The 18483-nt window shown below is 40.3% G+C and overlaps 2 protein-coding genes across 5 annotated transcripts; both read left to right on the plus strand.

Annotated features, from left to right (window-relative positions):
* The first annotated feature begins 1743 nt into the window (after window positions 1-1743).
* Window positions 1744-8097, plus strand: LOC108953434 (TPR repeat-containing thioredoxin TDX-like). 3 transcript variants are annotated; one of them, XM_065115894.1, is made up of 11 exons: window positions 1744-1926; window positions 2023-2056; window positions 5275-5448; window positions 5538-5625; window positions 5720-5800; window positions 5908-5972; window positions 6065-6205; window positions 6268-6384; window positions 6489-6539; window positions 6678-6726; window positions 7560-8097. In XM_065115894.1, the coding sequence occupies exons 1-11, from the start codon at window positions 1817-1819 to the stop codon at window positions 7892-7894; spliced, it is 1245 nt and encodes a 414-aa protein (XP_064971966.1). In that variant the 5' UTR covers window positions 1744-1816; the 3' UTR covers window positions 7895-8097. The 3 variants fall into 3 exon arrangements, with proteins under 3 accessions (XP_064971966.1, XP_064971967.1, XP_064971968.1); XM_065115895.1 differs by having other exon boundaries at window positions 6681-6726; XM_065115896.1 differs by lacking the exons at window positions 1744-1926; window positions 2023-2056 and adding an exon at window positions 4143-4190.
* A 428-nt stretch (window positions 8098-8525) lies between these two features.
* On the plus strand, window positions 8526-14347 carry LOC135580805 (uncharacterized). 2 transcript variants are annotated; one of them, XM_065115898.1, is made up of 5 exons: window positions 8526-8813; window positions 12226-12478; window positions 12567-12771; window positions 12990-13038; window positions 13861-14083. In XM_065115898.1, the coding sequence occupies exons 2-4, from the start codon at window positions 12317-12319 to the stop codon at window positions 13013-13015; spliced, it is 393 nt and encodes a 130-aa protein (XP_064971970.1). In that variant the 5' UTR covers window positions 8526-8813; window positions 12226-12316; the 3' UTR covers window positions 13016-13038; window positions 13861-14083. The 2 variants fall into 2 exon arrangements, with proteins under 2 accessions (XP_064971970.1, XP_064971969.1); XM_065115897.1 differs by lacking the exon at window positions 13861-14083 and adding an exon at window positions 14098-14347 and having other exon boundaries at window positions 8557-8813.
* Window positions 14348-18483: the final 4136 nt, after the last annotated feature.

An 18483-nucleotide genomic window follows, 5' to 3' on the forward strand; every position in this document is an offset into this window, starting at 1 on the left:
CAACTGCTCATTGAGTACCTTGATGGGAACTTATTGTCGTGCCCGGCACTCGATTATATATATATATATATATATATATATATATATATATATATATATATATATATATAAAGATTAACTTATATTTAACATAATTATCACTAGATAATTTAAATTTAAAATAATATAAAAAACAAAAGAATTTAATATAAACTTTAATTATAATTATTATTCAACATATCAAATTTATTTATGAAAAAATAAATACAGAAACATATATGAAATAGTTTAATATTTTATATCGGTATGTATGCTTAATCTAAATTGAAAGCGATAGGTAAAAAAGGGTCACCTTCATCAGTAGGCCGAGATGGGCCTTCATCGAATAATCTAACAGCCTACGCGCGCACCACGTGCTGTCACTCACACATCACGTGCTGAATTAGCGATTTTTTGGATTGTAAAACCGTCATTTGACCCGTTTAATTCAACGTTTAGTCAAGATTCGTCGCCGTCTGCTGTCACTCACACATCACGTGCTGAGTTAGCGATTTTTTGGATGGTAAAACCGTCATTTGACCCGTTTAATCCAACCTTTAGTCGCGATTCGTCGCCGGCTTAGGAGGTCGCAACCTTCGTGGTGCCCACCATGGGGCCCAATCGAACAGCGGTTCTCCTGCAGAACTGCTGTTCGTCGACGATGGCAGACCCGCCACTGATCCCTCGACTCACCTTCGCTTCTGCCTTCTCCCTTCCTCGCAATCCCTTCGTCCGTCAACGACAGCAACGTGCTGCTCACCGGCGACGTCCTGCTGACCCTGATCCCCTACTCACCCTCGCATCTGTCTTCTCCTTCCTCGCAATCCCTTCCTCCGCCAACGACAGCAACGTCCTGCTCACCGGCGACGTCCTGCCACGGTGGTCTGCCATTGTCGACGAACAGGAAGAACACCTGGGAGAATCGCTGTTCGATTGGGCCCCACGGTGGGCACCACTGTGAGGAAGGTTGCGACTTCCTCAAGCCGGCGACGAACCCGGCAGGACCCGGACTAGGAGTCGCTGTTCGATTGGACTCCACAGTGGGCACCAGTAGGTTGCGACTTCCCCATGCCGGCGACGAACCCGGCAGGACCCGAACCAGGAAGCCGCTGTCACCCGCAGCGGAGGAGGAAAGTTGGCGAGCAGAAGCGCGTTATCCGGGTCCTGCGAGAGGGCCTTCTGGTTCATGAACTCCGTCCGCAGGTACTCCGAGTCGTCGTCGGGCTCCAGCTCGACCGCCACGGGTGAGACGAACCGCCGCAGCGTCGACGGGTCCATGAGCGCTGCGTCCCTCGTGCTCGCTTCCTCGACACCTCCTCCTCCGCCCTCGACGGCGTCTTTGCCGTTGCGCCCTCTCCATTCCCTCTTTCTCCCCCCTCTTCGGCGTTCATCGCCCCGGGATCCTTCGAAACCCTGCCGGGAAGGATCGTCTGGTATGAGAATGATCCGTCATCCGATCGCCCGTCGCCCGTCGCCCGTGGCCCCCGATGCGGGTGAGCGCGGCTCCTGGTTCGGGTCCTTCCGGGTTCGTCGCCGGCCTGAGGAAGTCGCAATAGGAGAAGCTCGAGCCGGCCAGATTCGGGGAAGAAAGGAGTCGACGCGTCAACCTTTCTTCTATCATCGACTCGACGGATCAAATGACCGTTTTGCCATTCTAATTCAGCACCTGATATCACGTGCAGCGTCTTCCGTGGTTGTAATCGACAATTAGCCCCTCTTTTGTGTGTGTTATTGTTGTTTTCGCAAGGGTCGGCACAGCAAAGCGGATGCTTTCCTTTGCGGCAGCGGAAGGGGAAGTATGGATACCCACAAGGTGTCTGAGTTGAAAGCCTTCGTAACCAGCTGCAGGTCCGACCCTTCCATTCTCCACCATCCTTCTCTCGCCTTCTTCCGAGACTATCTCCAAAGGTGGTGCCTGCTCTCTCCTCCCTTCTCTTACTTCATCTTTTACGCCACCATAATTTGATTTTTGACTCTCTGATGGTCGCTTCCTGTTCGTTCTAGCCTTGGCGCTCGTCTTCCCCCCCAAGCGATGCCGGTCGGTGATTCGTCTCCTCTCTATTTCTTTGTACTTTTTGTGGATCTCTTTCGTCTACACTCACTCGATCTTTACTTTTGTGATTCTCGGTAGGGTTCATTATTGTTCTCGTGCGAATAACTTTGGTATCAGAAGCATTTGCAATGGCTTATTTAGCATTTGGTTAATAGATTTTCTGTGTCATGTCTTTCTTCAATATTTGTGCTGAACAATGTTTACGATTGCTGCATTTTCTTTTTACTTCCATATTTTGATATAGTAATTCGCGAACTCTGATTTTTGATTGGTTGATTTGCTGCTTGTTGAGTTTGTAAAAATTCAAAAAGATACTCTTTCTTGTTTATGGAATCATCGAAATCTCATCTTCTGTTCATCTACTCTAGTGATACTTGCATACTAATATTAGTGCCTATCAATTGGTTAGATTAGACAACTAGTGAGCCTGCAAGTGGCATCTGCTACCGTACGAGTATATTACCTTTAAAAATTGAACTGTTAGACATATACATGTATAGAATGCACAGCTCCATTTGTTGGCATCACATGCACTCACTTATAAACTGATAATTTTACAAAGACCATCAGAAGACTTCCTTCTTTCGTAGAAGTATATTCAAATCACTTAAATTAGGGATATAATTTTATCACTGTCAAAATGAGAAGATCTTAGCTTTGCTTGCTTAACTCTGCTATCCAACCTACTCAGTGTGGTGGACAGGACTGACAAAAGTGCCTTAGCATTGAAGTTGTCTGTTCTTTTGTTACACTGGGTGTGTAGAAACCAATAGAAATATTTTTCCTTCTAATAACAGGTGGCAAGCGATGTGCATATGTAGACTATTTTTCTATACTTCTCTTTTATATTTGTGGTATATATATATATATATATGTATATGTATATGTATATGTATATATATATGTATGTATATATATAATGTGATTGAGTAGCGAGAGCTAGACCATCCATCATGAGTGCCACACCTTGGCCAACTATGGTAAGGGTTGGATCAGACCTTTAGAGCCAAGATCAATCATAGCAATGCCCTGCACGACATCAATTGATTCCTACTTCATTTGGATGGTTGTTGGTTGATTTTGGATGCTCACAAGGTTATTTTATAGGCTAAAAAAGGATACTTAGATCAAGTGGGAGAAGAGGCAAGCATGTTTCATAAATTAGAATGGAATTTTTTGGAAATCTTAAGGTTTATTAGAAAGGAAAGAAGGCCGCTATGATAATTTATTAGAAAGAAAAGAAGGCCTCTACGATAATCTTGTACTGCTCAAGGGTTATTCAAAATAAATACTATCAGTCAATATACCTTTTCTAACTAGAATAAGAAATATATTAGACTTTTAATTTTTTTTATTTTTTGAGCTGATTTTGTGGTCATGATTAGTAGTTAGTTTAGGGAGTCTTTAGTTCATGTGAGTCCCAAAATTCATCTAGCACGGTTAGACAAGTTATTTTACAATTGTGATTCACGTTGAGAGTACTAGAACCTTCTTTTGGTAGTTTTTTGTGGGGTGACAACATTAACATAGATATTAGAGCATGTGTCTTCCACAACTTTTCTTCTTATTATTATTCTAAGATCGGGGTTTTCTTATATAGGATCAGCTTGTGCCTTTTTCATTATTGATGTTTGGATGGCCACATCAACAACACACTTTTTTTTGACTTGTAGGTTCTGCTAAAATCTTTGATTTCAGCTTTATATTCACCGCTCTACTCTCAACTATAGCTTTTGGCCTTTTGCATCCTCTATATGAACTTTTGCTGAATTTCTTTGTGAATCTTTAATTGATGATTTAAAAAAAAATCAGTTATTTAGAACATATATGTGAACGTTAACTGCTACAAACTCATTAGTAATTGTCTTTATACATCAAGAGCTATCAAGTTTCATGATTCTAGACCTGCCTCTGGTTGTTTAGATTGCTAAAGGTGGCACTACATTGGAGTTCAATTAAGGTGGACCAATCAGTTTAAGCTCCTTTCAAGGTAAATTGTGAATAAGTCTAAAATGGGTGATCAAGGATTAGAGTTTGATTATACCAGTTAGTATATATCAATTTTCTCTAGTTAGATCGTCGACCGATGCGTGGAAGCTGGAACCAAGCATACTGCCAAGTAAGTTCACTGTATCAGGCTTGCTAGATGTAAATTGATCAGTATCAAGCTGTATCGGATGATAAAATTACTGTTTGGTATCAGAATCCATCATGCCTCTGTATTCTTTTTTTATATTTTTTCACTACTGTTGCTTCTTCTTCTTACACTCATTTATTTCACATGCCTGCTTGTCGCTGCCACTGTTCATCCTCTTCCTTGTTACTCATTTGTATTTTCCATGTCACCCTCTACCTTGCCACCACCACTTCTCCTCAGTTGTTCATTCACATGGTCGTCTCCTCCCGCCGCCATCTCTTCCCTGCAGCCATCTCTCTTCCGGTAGTGGTAAGGCTGGTACTGACCCATATTGGCACCTATACCTGATACTCTGTATGGTATCAATGTTGTACCAGTTCGATTGCTGACTGGTTACAGCATTGGACATAGATTTTAGAACATTGTGTGTAATCTGTGTATTTAGCAAAACAAGCAAATGGATATATTACTTTTCTCCTTGCTTGATTATTTTAGGGTTGTCATATTTAAGGATTTAAAGACTAGTGTGATCTGATTTTGCTCACCTATTTATCAGTATGGTACATACCCGATACCATTAACTAAAATGATACAGAAAAACGAAGATTGATGATATTGTTTATTCTGGTATTAAGCTATATGATAGTGGTACATGCATAGACCAGTTAACATTGGTCATTTGTACAAAGGTCTTCTCATAAGTGATGTATTAGGTCTATATTACTATCATGATCTTTATCCAGGCTTCTGCTGTAGCAGAAATATGAAATATGCTATATATTTTCATTAATTTGTTCACAACTTCCTTGTCCTTAACCTCATAACGAGCTTGTTGTTATCTTCTCTTAGTTAAATTTCTTGGTTTATAGAAGGCAGATTTAGTATCATTCTGTTTGATGAGTTACAATAACTCACAGGAATTAGCAATTACTCCTTTGTCACTCTGTTTAATGTTTGGAGACCAAAATTTAGACATTCTGTTTTTCTGTCTATTCAAGTCGTGAAGAATTCTAAATATAATTACTGGTACAGAAAACCATTTAGAATTTTCAATTGGTAATCGCAGAAAAATCCTATGAAGGGTGAAAATGATGATGAGATGACAAAAGCTGCACCAGATTCTGTAGACAAGAAGCCTTACCAGAAGCCCGAAGATGCTGCCATTGAGGATGAAATTATCGAGTCAGATATGGAGCTGGATGGTGAGCTGGTGGAACCTGACAATGGTCCTCCACAAAAGGTATGTTTTGAGTTAGTCAATGTGAAGGCACACTATCAGCCTAGATATTTTTTTCTGAATTTGAATTTTGATTTCGGTCTACTGCCAAGATGGGAGATCCATCAACTGAAGTTTCCGAGGAGAGTCGTGATGTTGCTCAGATGTGCAAAGCAAAGGCTATGAATGCAATGTCAGAAGGCAGGCTAAAATTTGCTTTCAATTAAATTTGTTCTATCATTGATGACAAATGTGAATCGGTCACCATTTCTAACTGTATAATTATGTTGACCAGGTAAGTTGGATGAATCAATTGAGTTTCTTACGGAAGCGATCTTGTTGAACCCAAGTTCAGCTATCTTATACGCCACTAGAGGTAATGATTATTTTATTTAAAACAACTTCTGTTTGATTAGATTTGTGAGTGACGCTTTGGTTTTTATAATGTCTTATTCCTGTATTGATGTATGTCTTATTTTTCAGCTAGTGTTTTTGTCAAGCTGCATAAGCCAAATGCTGCTATACGTGATTCGGATGCAGCTTTGCAGGTTCTTATCTCATATTTTGACAACCTGGAAGTTGATCATTAATGATGATATGCATTTCCATATCATGTATCCTTATCAGTTTGTCTGCTTAGATAAATCCTGACTCTGCCAAAGGATACAAATATAGAGGAATGGCAAAAGCTATGTTAGGCCAGTGGGAAGAAGCTGCAAGTGACCTGCATGTGGCATCAAAACTTGATTATGATGAGGAGATAAATTCAGTGCTTAAAAAGGTTAATAAATTTTGTGAATAAGGTGCTGGAGAACTTTTCAACTAATGGATTGTAAACTGCAGGTTGAGCCTAATGCACACAGAATTGAGGAACATCGCAGAAAATATGAGCGCTTGAGGAAAGAGAGAGAAGCACAAAAAATTGAACGTGAAAGGCAACGCCAGCGTGCTGAAGCTAACGTATTTCTTTTCCTTTCTGCTTATATTAACTCTTTATCTTCCATGATACCTGTAGTCATGATAAGAGCATTGTTGGTCCTATTATGTATACTTATCTTGCACAGGCTGTATATGAGAGGGGGAAAAAGGAGTCAACTTCAGAAAATAAAGCATTTGTAAGAACTTCCTTTCTTGACATCATGTTCTATCATCCTTGAAACCTTATTTTTAGAGTGATTGTGTTATGTATGTTGATATTGTGTCCCATATTAACCTGACTATATTAAATATATGATCAAATTCCAAATCTGAAGCAGGATGCTGAGCCAAAAGACCCCGATTCTCTTGCTGCTCTACAGGATGGTATATCACTTCCATACAAGTTCTTTTCCTTTTATGTTTTCTTGTTGCAATCATATGCCAAAAAATACGCAAAGGTCTTGTAGGTTGGGCCTTCCCCTTAGTTTGCTTGATTAAAAGCTTTTTCTTTACTTTTAAACTAAGAGCTACTTGAAGGCCCTATAAAATGGAATGATGTCAGTGATCAATATTATATTATCAGGATAGCTGCTTGTCAGCTTGGTACTTGTATTATCATGCATCAGCATTTGCAATTTGTAGCTTGATATATCAGATTTACCTATTTTTTCATTCTCTGCCATCTTGATGTTTTTCTAGTGATCATTGCTATAACTTATTGGACCATAACTAGTTTTCCATGACTCCTTTGTTCATAGTCTTCTGGCTGCTATTGAACTTATATGCATTCTGTCTCAATTATAATTTGTAGCTTGATATTCAGATTTATTTGATTTGTTTCATTCTCCGGCATCCTTGATTTCTTTTATTGATCATTGGTAACTTATTGGACCATAAAAGTAAGACATGTGTGCAAGGCATAAAGCATGGGGATCAAATCCTTGCCACTAGGAAGCCAAATACTCTATTATCCAAGATAAGGGATGGTGACAACTTTTCAATACGCAACCAAGATAGATACTGCATACCACAAGATAACATAGGTTATGGTGTAATGTTTTGATTGATTATCTCTACTATACATGCGAGCAGGTTTACATTCGTATGACAGCATTACTTTTCTTGAGAACTTGAGTTATTATTTTGATTCCATGGTTCCTTCTGTTAAGCCCTTGTTGTAATGAAGATATATCTGTTCTTTTTGCTTTAATTGGCAGGAAGTGTTATAAGCATTCACTCTTCGAACGAACTGCAAATGAAAATGACGGCGGCAGTGCGCTTGAGTAGATTAGTCATTCTATATTTTACTGCAACATGGTGCGGGCCCTGCCGCTTCATGGCACCCATTTACAAAGCCTTAGCAGAGAAGCACCGCAACATTGTGTTTCTGAAAGTCGATATAGATGAACTCGGGAACGATGCTCATCGCTGGAATGTCAACAGTGTACCAACTTTTTTCTTTGTGAAAGATGGGAAAGAAGTCGACAAAGTTGTTGGGGCTGATAAGAGCGGCCTCGAGAGGAAGATTGCAATGCATGCAGCGAAGCCATGAATAAAACATGGAGTTATCTAGAGGTTTGTTCTCGTATATGATATGCCGGTAATAGGCAATAATATCATGTGGATATCTAATCTTGCTACTAAATACTACTCCTACTATGAGAAATAGATTTGCATGGTATGTTCTTATATGAAGAATATAAACTGCACTTGCTGTTTGATGGATGAATAAATGTGTGGAAGATTGCAACTTAATCGAACTCTGTGCTTGATATTGTTGTCAAAAGATACTGGATGTGGGAATGTTGAAGTGAAAGCAAGTTTCATACTTGGATTGGGTTTGGGTTCAATGCGAACTTGGTTGACCCAACCCAATTAAACCCTCTGTGTTTACTGGAAAATCTAAAGGTCATCTTGAATTGGGTTTCGATTGTTCTATGATTTGTATATTTGGAAAACATTTTAACCAGGTGTCCTTAAAATGTAGCAACCCGATCCAACTCGGCCTAATTCGACGCAACCCATCTGCAATCGAAGAAAACCCCGGTTAGTGCAAACGGAAACCGGGGCGGGTTTGGGGTTGACAAGGAAAACCCATGTCGGGTTTGGTTTGGGTTAACCTAATCCCGAACCAACTCAACCCCCGCCCGAGCCGAAACCTAAAATTTCCACTATCGCATGTACCTTCGTCCACCTCACTCGTTCGCTCCTCTCGCCGATCTCCTCTGCGGTGCACCTTCCCGGCATTGATCTCTCCCTCTTCTTTTCTGAAGACAAGTATCTTCCTATTTCTCTGAAGGAGAAGTGGAGGCGGCGTGCCCGGGAAGCCAGGGGACGCGCGACTAGCGAGCCCTAGATTCTTCGTTGCTGCCGCTGCCAACATCGCTGGCCTAGCCACCTCCTCCCTGCCGCTGACGCAAGCCGTCATCTCCCTCCGCCGTTGTCGCAGGCCGAGCTGCCTCCACTCGCTGGTACTGTTCCCTTCTCTCGTCTCTTCTCCTCCCATTCCTGTTCTTTCCTCTCCTCCCCTCTCTCGTGCTCTCTACACTTCCCCTGCCCTACTTTATCCTCCCCTACCCTCCCCTCTCATGTGATCTCTTCTCTTCCTTTCTCTTGTTCTGTTCTCTCCTCACCTCTCTTATTTCTTAGGTATCCAGATTTATTCGTGGGGAAAAAGAGTTATATTTATACACGATTAACTATTTGAACACTAATAACAAGAAGAAGCTTAACTACCAGAAAAATCTGATCAGGTTTGGCATGAAAATTCCTTATCCAGAAGCTCAAGAATCTTGCATGTGAAATTAAAATTGTAGAAGTATAATGTTGCACAAAGATACATTTGATGATTAAGTATACACATAACTACAATGACATGTTAAAAAGGAGTAAAAGAGAGGGAAACCAGAATGATATGTTTAGCATTTTATGGAAAGCAATCACTTGATATTTAAGAAGGTGAGCTTATCGGGTAGTACTGGTCAAATGGGATCAATGGCTGAAATTACCTTGGTCACTTCATTGTCAAGTATTTTTTTTCCTTTGGCTTCATGCTATCATAGGTTTGGCAAAGAGCACTGCTCAGATGACTACTGATTTGATCATGGTCGGATACTTGTTCTAATGACCTATTAAATGTTAGGATCAAGAGCACTAAGAGGGGGGGGGGGGTGAATTAGTGCAGCGGAAAACTTTCGACGATTAAAACTGCGTTCGTACGATAAGAGCGATTTCGGTTGAAAAGCTGATTCGTAAATCACTTTAAATTGTGAACAAGCAAGATGCAGTTAAAGCAAGTCTATGAAGGCAGTTTGCAGTTACGATGAAAATTAGAATGTAAGCGTAAACTGAGATATGATGTTCGTACGATAAAACTGATTTACGTCTAAACGCCGATTCGGAAAATACTGAACTTTGAAACACGATCGTAAATGCGCAGAAGGCAGTAAGCTATTGAGGTTTGCAGTAAAGATAATATGCTCAAAGTAAATGCAAACCGAGATTTAGAGTGGTTCGGTCAATCTTGACCTACATTCACTTTTGGCTTCCTCCACCGACGAGGTCACCGACGTCCACTAGAGGCCTTCCTTCAATAGGCGAAGGCCAACCACCTTTTTACAGTTTCACTCCTTTTGACGGGCTTATGAGACAACCCTTACAGAATTTTCTTTCCTCTCTTGACAGATCAAAACTTGGAAGAAAAGAGGAAGGAGAACTTTTAACTCATACAACACTTTTGAGCTCTAAAAATCACAGAGTAAGATCAGGATTTCAGTGGTTTTTGGTTACTCTTTCATTGCTGAAAGGGTGGGGTATTTATAGGCCCCAACCCAGTTTGAATTCTGAGCTCAAAACTGTCAATTCCTGGAATCCCGGGGTCTGGCGGTTGCACCGACTGATTGGGTGCAACTGCCTGACTACGGCGGTTGCACCGCCTGGCAGAGCTCGAAGACTGAGCCTCTGGGCGGTGTCACCTCTTGTCAGGGGCGGTTGCACCTCATGTCAGAGCTCGGAGACTGAGCTCAGGCGGTGCCACCGCTTGACTGGGGCGGTTGCACCACCCAGCCAGAGCTTAGAGACCGAGCTCAGGCGGTTGCACCTTTGTCAGAGGTGGTGCAACCGCCCAGCCAGAGCTCGGAGAATGAGCCCTGGGCGGTGCCACCGTCGACTCAGGCGGTGCCAACTCTGGCCAAGTAATCTGGGTTCGAATAGGTTGATCCATTCGGCCCAATTTGGGTCTGTCAAGGGCCCAATTGCCCCAAGATTAAGTTAATGGGATCACCTCCCATTTCTAACTTAATCATCGTGCTAACTACGAATTTTTTAAGACATTTACTGCAATTTGCTCTGGTGCGTCAATCGCTTCTTCTGGCGAGCTTTCGTCGATCATCCGATGAACCCTCGGTGATGCTCCTGCGGACTGCATGTCTTACATCCATCATAGTTAATCCTGCACATGTAAAACAAAACTTCGATCGAGACAATTATTCCTAAGCAATTAACCAAGTTGTCCGGCATGTCATTGGTCCCTCGACGCTTCGTCCGATTCTTCGGCGCATCGTCCTCTTTTGCGGCCTATTGCCCAATCGGCCAATTGACTCCGCAACTTCGATATCCTTGGCGCAATACCCGCTCTTCTTGGCCCGATGCCCGAGTCCACGACCCGAAGCCTTCTGTCGATACGTCGACCGATCCACCGGCCCGACGTCCAATCTTCTGACATGTTCCTCCGGCACAACATAATTTTTCCTGCTTTAATTGTCTCATCCTGATCGAAGCATCCCGCGTCACTCAAAACGCATATTAAAACATAAACACAATTATCAATTGGTTTCATCATCAAAATACGAGATTCAACATTAAACTGGTACAATGCTGGTATACAACCCGTATCATCTGATTTTTTTTCAATAAAATAATAAAATAAATTATTTTGTAATGGTATCAAGTTATGTGTTTTAATGTTAGTACATGGTCAGGTTGGTAGATAATGATCCGTATTTTCGAGCACGACTGAGATTTGAACCTTGCCAAGACTGCATTCAAGAGCTATGCTGCTGAGCACTGCAGTCACCCTTTGTCGACTTTTCTTTTTCTCTTTTTAACTCCTCTACTTCTTTCATCTTCACTTTTGTTTTTTTTTTCTTTTTCTGGGCTATCTAGATCAGGCAATGTGGTTGACAAAATCGGCACTCCCATCTATACGTGAGTCATTTATATAAGTTGAATATTTGCTGCCACTGCAATCTTTTGAACCTCCTATTAGATTTTTCTCAGGAGCCTTGATCACCTCCTATACGATCTCTTGGCTTAGTGAAGACTATATGTTCTTTTGTTGCTTTACCCTGTTAGGACGATAATTTTGTTCACCACAATGGTAGATGGAAGATACTTTTTTTCTTTCATGTTCCTGTAGTTCTAGCTAAGTCAGAAAACTACTGTGTTATTTTTTCTTGATTTTAATATCTCCATTCCTTGAATATATAAGCTTAATTAGTTGTAGACTTTAAAGCTATTTTGTCTTAATTTAGTTTTGAACTATTCAAATGGATGCTGAGGACAAAAATATCCATTATAGATGACTTGTTATCCTATTGATAGAATTTTACTGGTATTGTATGTGGTTATGTTTGTTTTGCCTCCTATTTAACAGCTTATTTACTTTATAGTTTCTCTTGGTTTTGGAAGATAACTTTGTTCATTTTAAATGACTGGAAAATACATTAGGCAAATTATAGGCCACTCTTCTCTGTTCCTCTGTGACCTAATCATCACTTCTAGATATCATCAGTGCCTCGCATTTCTTGTTTAATTGAAGGTTTTCAAAACCAAAATTGTTTTGTCAGCGATCCTTAAAGTTGTTTTTTCTTAACTTTTGAACAGGAAATATTGAGAATTTTCTGTGACACATCTGGGATATTCCTTGTCAGAAACCCTCCCTGTCTCTCAATCTTATTAGAGGCAGGAGTGCACGATGCAGATACAGGTAAAGTGCAACTGTGGTGATGGGAAATGCCCTGAGTGGGCGATAATTGAACTCCAGGGTGTTGTTGAATCCCAGTTAGCTATCAGTGATCAGATCAATGGTCTTGAGATTGGACATCTCTGCTGCTCTTCGTTGTCTTCTTCCTCTCAGGTCAGTCTATGTTCCTGCATTCCCAGTCTCTGGTTACCCAATTTCTTTTTATGTTTACTCTGACATTTCTTGTTCATTTGTGCTGCAGCTAAGCTACATCTTCACTGTTGGTTACCATGAACTCTCTGGCACAAAAGTACAGTTGAAGAAACCACTATTGGTGTTAAAGAAAAAGGCAGCAGTAGATGCTGCAGGGCTTGAATTTCCTGCTTCCTCTGCCACAGAACTGGAAGTCATTGGAATCATTCGCCAGAAAATCCTGTTCAAGACTAGACCCAAAGCACTGATATCACGTAAAAATATTTCCTCAAGCAAAATTTTAATATTCTTGGAAATTTGATTTTTACTTAGTAATCTCTTCTATCTTGTGTTTGTAGAGTGGTTGCATCTGATGATTTTATTGTAGATCATTTGAACATTTCACTAACTTGTACATTTTTATTTATCAAGGGGTCTCTGCCTGACTTTATTTGTGTCATCCAATTAACACAATATACATTTTATTTTGCAGGGGCACAGGCAAAGAAACTTTCATAATAAGGCAACCATCCAAAGATCAGGTACTAATTATCTTGTGCAACTCTTGCCTTTCAACACCTAGAAATAATGGAACTTTCTGGTAAACAACCATGCTCGGTTTCACCAAAATATTAACCAAGAACTGCAGAAGTTAAATGATTAAAATTCAGAATTTCCAAAGGCCATCATTATCTTCTACAATGTCCATTTTTTATAATATTATTTTGTACCTATTTAAATTTTTTGGATATCTAAGTTTCGATAGTGCAAAGGAAGCATGTCGGAGTCATAACTGCCATAAAAAATGGGCATAATTTCTTTTATTCCGACTGGACTCCGAGAATTCCTCAACTCTATATTCTAGGTTCTTACAAATGTCAAGCATGTAACCTATCCTAAATTGGTTCTCGTACATGGATGAATTGTAATCCCCTTCAAATTTAATAATATTGCTTTCATGTAAGTGAACTACTTCCTTCCTAGGATCTTTTTTGTTTTTATATTACAAGTACAACATGCTCAAAATGTCTATGGATAATCCTTAGAAGGACATTTTGTTCTGGGGATCTTTCTTGAATTTCAATTATAATTCTTTACATATGAACACAATGCACGAGACTCGTCAACGCGGGGATGGGAAGTGGCAATGTAACACGGGCTTACCTTTGGATATAGACTCTATTTCTAAGATATCATTACGTACATATCAAAACTAGAAAAATAGTTTGATGTTCTTTTATGCAGCTCTTTTGATCCATGCCTAAATCATTATTGTTCATAATTATTGTCATATAATGTTTTGATGAATCATCACAGTTGTCTCTCCTGTTTTACCTTCAATGATTCTTCTGATGATTGACAAGGGTAAATGCGCAAGAATTAACTCGAATCCGAGCCCCAACCCATTGCATGTTTTATGATTATGAGGATGAGAAGCTTTACGATCGATTCCACCTCCAAGTGGAACACCTCTTGCTTTTGGATTTTGGTAGGAGGAAGAAGGCATGATCATGTTGCCAGAAACATCCCTTGTTTTTGGCTTTACAAAAGACTAATGCATATTATTGTGTTGCCTAATGTTGGTTCTATGATCGCTGCAGATGCTCCTATCATTCAACTCCATGTAGATTTTGGACTCTGAAGCGACGACCATATGGGAAAGCATTAAGAGGCCAAGAAGAGGGGTGTATGCTTGTGCAGTCGCTCGCTTCTTAGTGCATTTGCATTTTTGTGAATTCATCTGTCGGCGTTATGCATATTTGCATTGCTATAGGCACTTGCACTTACTTGCCTCTTTCCGTCGTATTCTTTTCGCTTCGCGTATGCACGAGGCTTAGTTCTGCAGACGTCCATCTAAAACAGCCTTCTTTGCAGATCAAAGAATGTTATTTCTCGTTTTATATGAAACCATCAACTCGTGTGTAATCAAAATCATACGTGTGATAAAGGAACTAATAGTAAAGGATTCCTTATTCTATTTAGATGTCTCAATGTAGTTCATTCATTTTTGCATCGAGCTAATTACATATTATTATTTTTTGTAGTTAGTCATCCTTAGCATAATCGTTTTTATTTTTTATAGTTATAAAAATAAAATATTTAAATCTATTTATTTTAATGATATTAGTTTTATTAACGAAAATATGAAAACAAATGATGAAAAGATAAATTTAATATTTAGGGGATGGTGGATGGTAGCATCGGTAGTGTCGATGCTAACGTAGCTATTACCCTCTACCTCCTCTCCATCGTCGTCACTCAGCACGTCACCTCTTCTCCCTCTTTTATTATCGTTGTCGGTGAGAGCTCTTACGGTCGCTCGAAGCTCTCATGGTCGGCTTCGCCCCATCCACCTCTTCCTCTTGCGCTCACTTCTCTCCTCACCATCGTTGCCACCCAGCGTCTCCTCTCCCCCTCCTATTATCATTGTTGGTGAGAGCTCTCATGGTTGGCTTCGCCCCATCCACTAAGGGGGAGAGGAACTCACTTTACGAGTCCAAAAGAACTCTACCAAGGCTAACAAAGACTTCTTGTGGTGGAAAACCTACAAAAGGAGACGAAATCTCAAGTCGACAAAGTCAACTCTCGAGTAAATCAATTGACGAAAGACACCAAAAACTCTATGCAACACCTACACGAAATCGTAGCAAAACTCATGTTTAGGATTACATTGCTCACAAGAGCTCTTAATGCGAGAGGGAGCAACACTCGTATTGCTCCACCACAAAACTTGAAGGCACTGGAGTCGCATTGCTATGGGGTGCTAGGGATGCGAAGGAGCTCGAGAATTTCCTATTTGATATGGAATAATACTTCCGAGTTACGAGGCCCGATTTTGAAGAAACCAAAATTTTGATTGCAACATGTATATGAATGGGAATGCAAAACTTTAGTGATGAACACATTAGGAACAGATCAACAAGGTCGATGTCGAGTGGCAATATGGGAGGACTTGAAGCGGGAGTTGAAGACTCAGTTCCTACGCGAGAACATAGAGTTTGTTGCAAGAAGGAAGATAAGACAACTCCACCAAAATACTTCTATTCGGGACTACGTAAAGCAATTTTCTGTGCTAATGCTGAACATACAATATATGCCCGAGAAGGACAAGCTGTTCAGCTTCCTCAATGGCCTGAAGTCATGGGTACAATAAGAACTGCATCGAAGGAATGTTACTGATGTGGTTGGAGCATTCGTAATGTGGAGTGAAAGCATAAATATGATGGTAGCGCTACTAGATGACTTCCAAGTGATCCTTGGAATAGTGCATGTAGTGAAGTTGGTGCCAATGTCGTTACAGAACTCCCTATGCCTAATGGGAGGTGACGACCCCTTCGTGGTTTCAATTTCTTGAGGAGGAACTAAGAATCCACAACAAATATCTACTTTATAATTAAAAAATGGATACGAAAAGGTGAATTAACTTTTGTAGTCATAGTAAAACTAGAGCCACTTGATGTGGAGGCTACTTATGAACCTATTGTGATGGTGGATTTTTTAAAGGAGTTCACTGACGTTATGCTACCCAAGTTGCCAAAAAAATCTATCGTCATGTAGAGGCATGGATCATCGCATCAAGCTGAAGCTAGAAGTGAAGCCTATAGTGAGACCACCATACTGCATGGCCCCTCTAGAGTTGGCATAACTCAAGAAGTAGTTAGATGAACTACCAAGTGGTGGTCTCATCCATAATTCTAAAACACCATTCGGAGCTCCAATCCTCTTCCAGAATAAACAAGATGAGAGCTTCTAATTATGCATCGATTATCAGGCCCTAAACAAGATGATGGTGAAGAACAAGTATCACATCCCGCTCATCGCAAACTTGTTCGACCAACTAGGCAAAGCGAAGTATTTCTCCAAACTCGACCTTCAGTCGGGTTACTAGTAGGCGCACATTGCTGAAGGCGATGAAGCGAAGACTACATATACGATCGGGTATGGAGTGTTCGAGTTCTTGATGATGCCTTGTGACTTAACCAACGCTTCAGTCGTATTCTGCACTCTCATGAACTAATTATTCAAAGAACATTTAGATAAGTTTGTGGTTATCTACTTGGACAATATCGTCTTACAGCAAAATGCTCAAGGAGCATGTCGAGCGGATAATTTGAAGTGTGAACTCTTGATAGAGTGTCACGATTTCCTTTGGAAAGAATATTCGAATATTCACCAAATATTGCTCTTAGGAAGAAGACCTTCTATCGGTCGAAGATGAGAAATGATACGGAGGAATATACGTTGATAAGAAAATGATGATAAAATTTAGAAAAATAATTTTTTAACTCGAGAAAGAAACCTTTCGATTTTGCTAACGGCTTCCTGCACTAGCAAACGCTGAATCCTATTCTGCAGCCTGCCCCAAGAATCCTATCCTACGGCGGCGCCATCGCCTGAAATCATCGACGTCGATGGCATTCCTCCCCCGGTCGATGTCTTCCTCATCATTACATGCTTCGACTTTTGGAATAAGAACGAAATGTGACGAGTGCATGTTCCTCGAATGTCCATGTTCACCGCACCATGCTCCTGCAGCTTTGGTGCACATATTTAAGTTCTTTTTTCCCTCTTGTAAGCAAAACTTAAGTAGGAAAGGTGGGATAGGATTTGGTGAAAGTAGTCAAGGCCTATACTAGTTAGACTTTGTGAGATGAGAGATCCCGGACCACAACTCGAAGTGAGTTACTTCACCATGAACTACATAAAGAAGTCGAATGCAAATTCTACATAATAACCATAACCATGTATAAAAGGGAATTTATCGAATTCTTTCGATAAATTCTACATAATCGTTCAGTGTGTTACTTCTGGCTAAATATACTTTTAATCTCGACAATTGATCGAATTCTTACTAATTTGAGTCTCAAAAAGATTTTATCGAATACTTCCCCAATGACATAAGCTTTTGTAAAGTCTCGATCCGAATCTTCGTACTCACACATCAACCTTAGTCAAACTCACAAGTCGACTTCGATTGTGTGATGGACGATCTAACAAGGAGAAAGGAAAAAAAGCATAAAGGATTCCCCAGAATCATGCACAAGCTATCATCCATGAGAATGCTATAGGATTCTCCAAAAGCTATTCATTCATCCATCTCTTTCTATATGTTAATCATCCATTTAATCAAGAAAAGAGGAAATATCAAAATGTTGCTTTGACAAAAATCAAACAAATGAATGAGATGATATAAAACAAAATGGATGGTCCACTAACCTCTATGACCTTCTAATGCGAGATATGCAATACAAATCCTGCATTGCCTAAATTATTTCTATCATGTTCATTTTTTTTATTCGGAATATGGGAGAGGTTGAGATGATAAGAGGTGTGCAATGCAAAGAAGTCTCCTTTATAGTAACATGTTTTGTTATGATTGAATTGATATAAAATAATATTTAAACTAACTTTAATACGATAAGTCAAACATATTTACAAGGGGCTAATTAGATATTAGCTCATGCAGTTAGCTACTTTTAACATCCCGATCCCTACATTTTAACATATAAGTCTATTTACCCAATGTCATTGGTTTTACTAATAGAAACACAAAATTAAAAGGGTAAAAAAATAATTTTAATATTCAGTTAATGGTGGCTAAGGACGACACTACTAGGGGCCATAGGAGGCTATTGTGGATAAAGAGAGTAACGATAAGATGTAAGGGTTGCTCAACAATTGCGTTGACGATGGGTACGAAAATGTACTTAACACTGAATTTCGAGACCCACATTTTTTCTATCACCGTCGGATATGTCTGTCGGGAGTTCGATAACCACTCGCTTGCCAGCCTTTTAGAGCTTCCTTTCCTGGTTGACGATAACCATGACAAATAAAACTCCTTTGACAAGCTCCCCATCTCCCTTTTTTCATGCCCATGTCGGAACTGACACAATAGTAGGGAAGCGCCAGTAGGGGGGTGGCAGGAGCTCTAACGACCCCAGCTTTGAGTTAAGCAATTCGTCCAATGGGTCAACGATGAGGTG

This window comes from Musa acuminata, chromosome BXJ2-7, assembly GCF_036884655.1.
Source record: "Musa acuminata AAA Group cultivar baxijiao chromosome BXJ2-7, Cavendish_Baxijiao_AAA, whole genome shotgun sequence".
In the NCBI taxonomy this organism is placed as follows: Eukaryota; Viridiplantae; Streptophyta; class Magnoliopsida; order Zingiberales; family Musaceae; genus Musa; species Musa acuminata.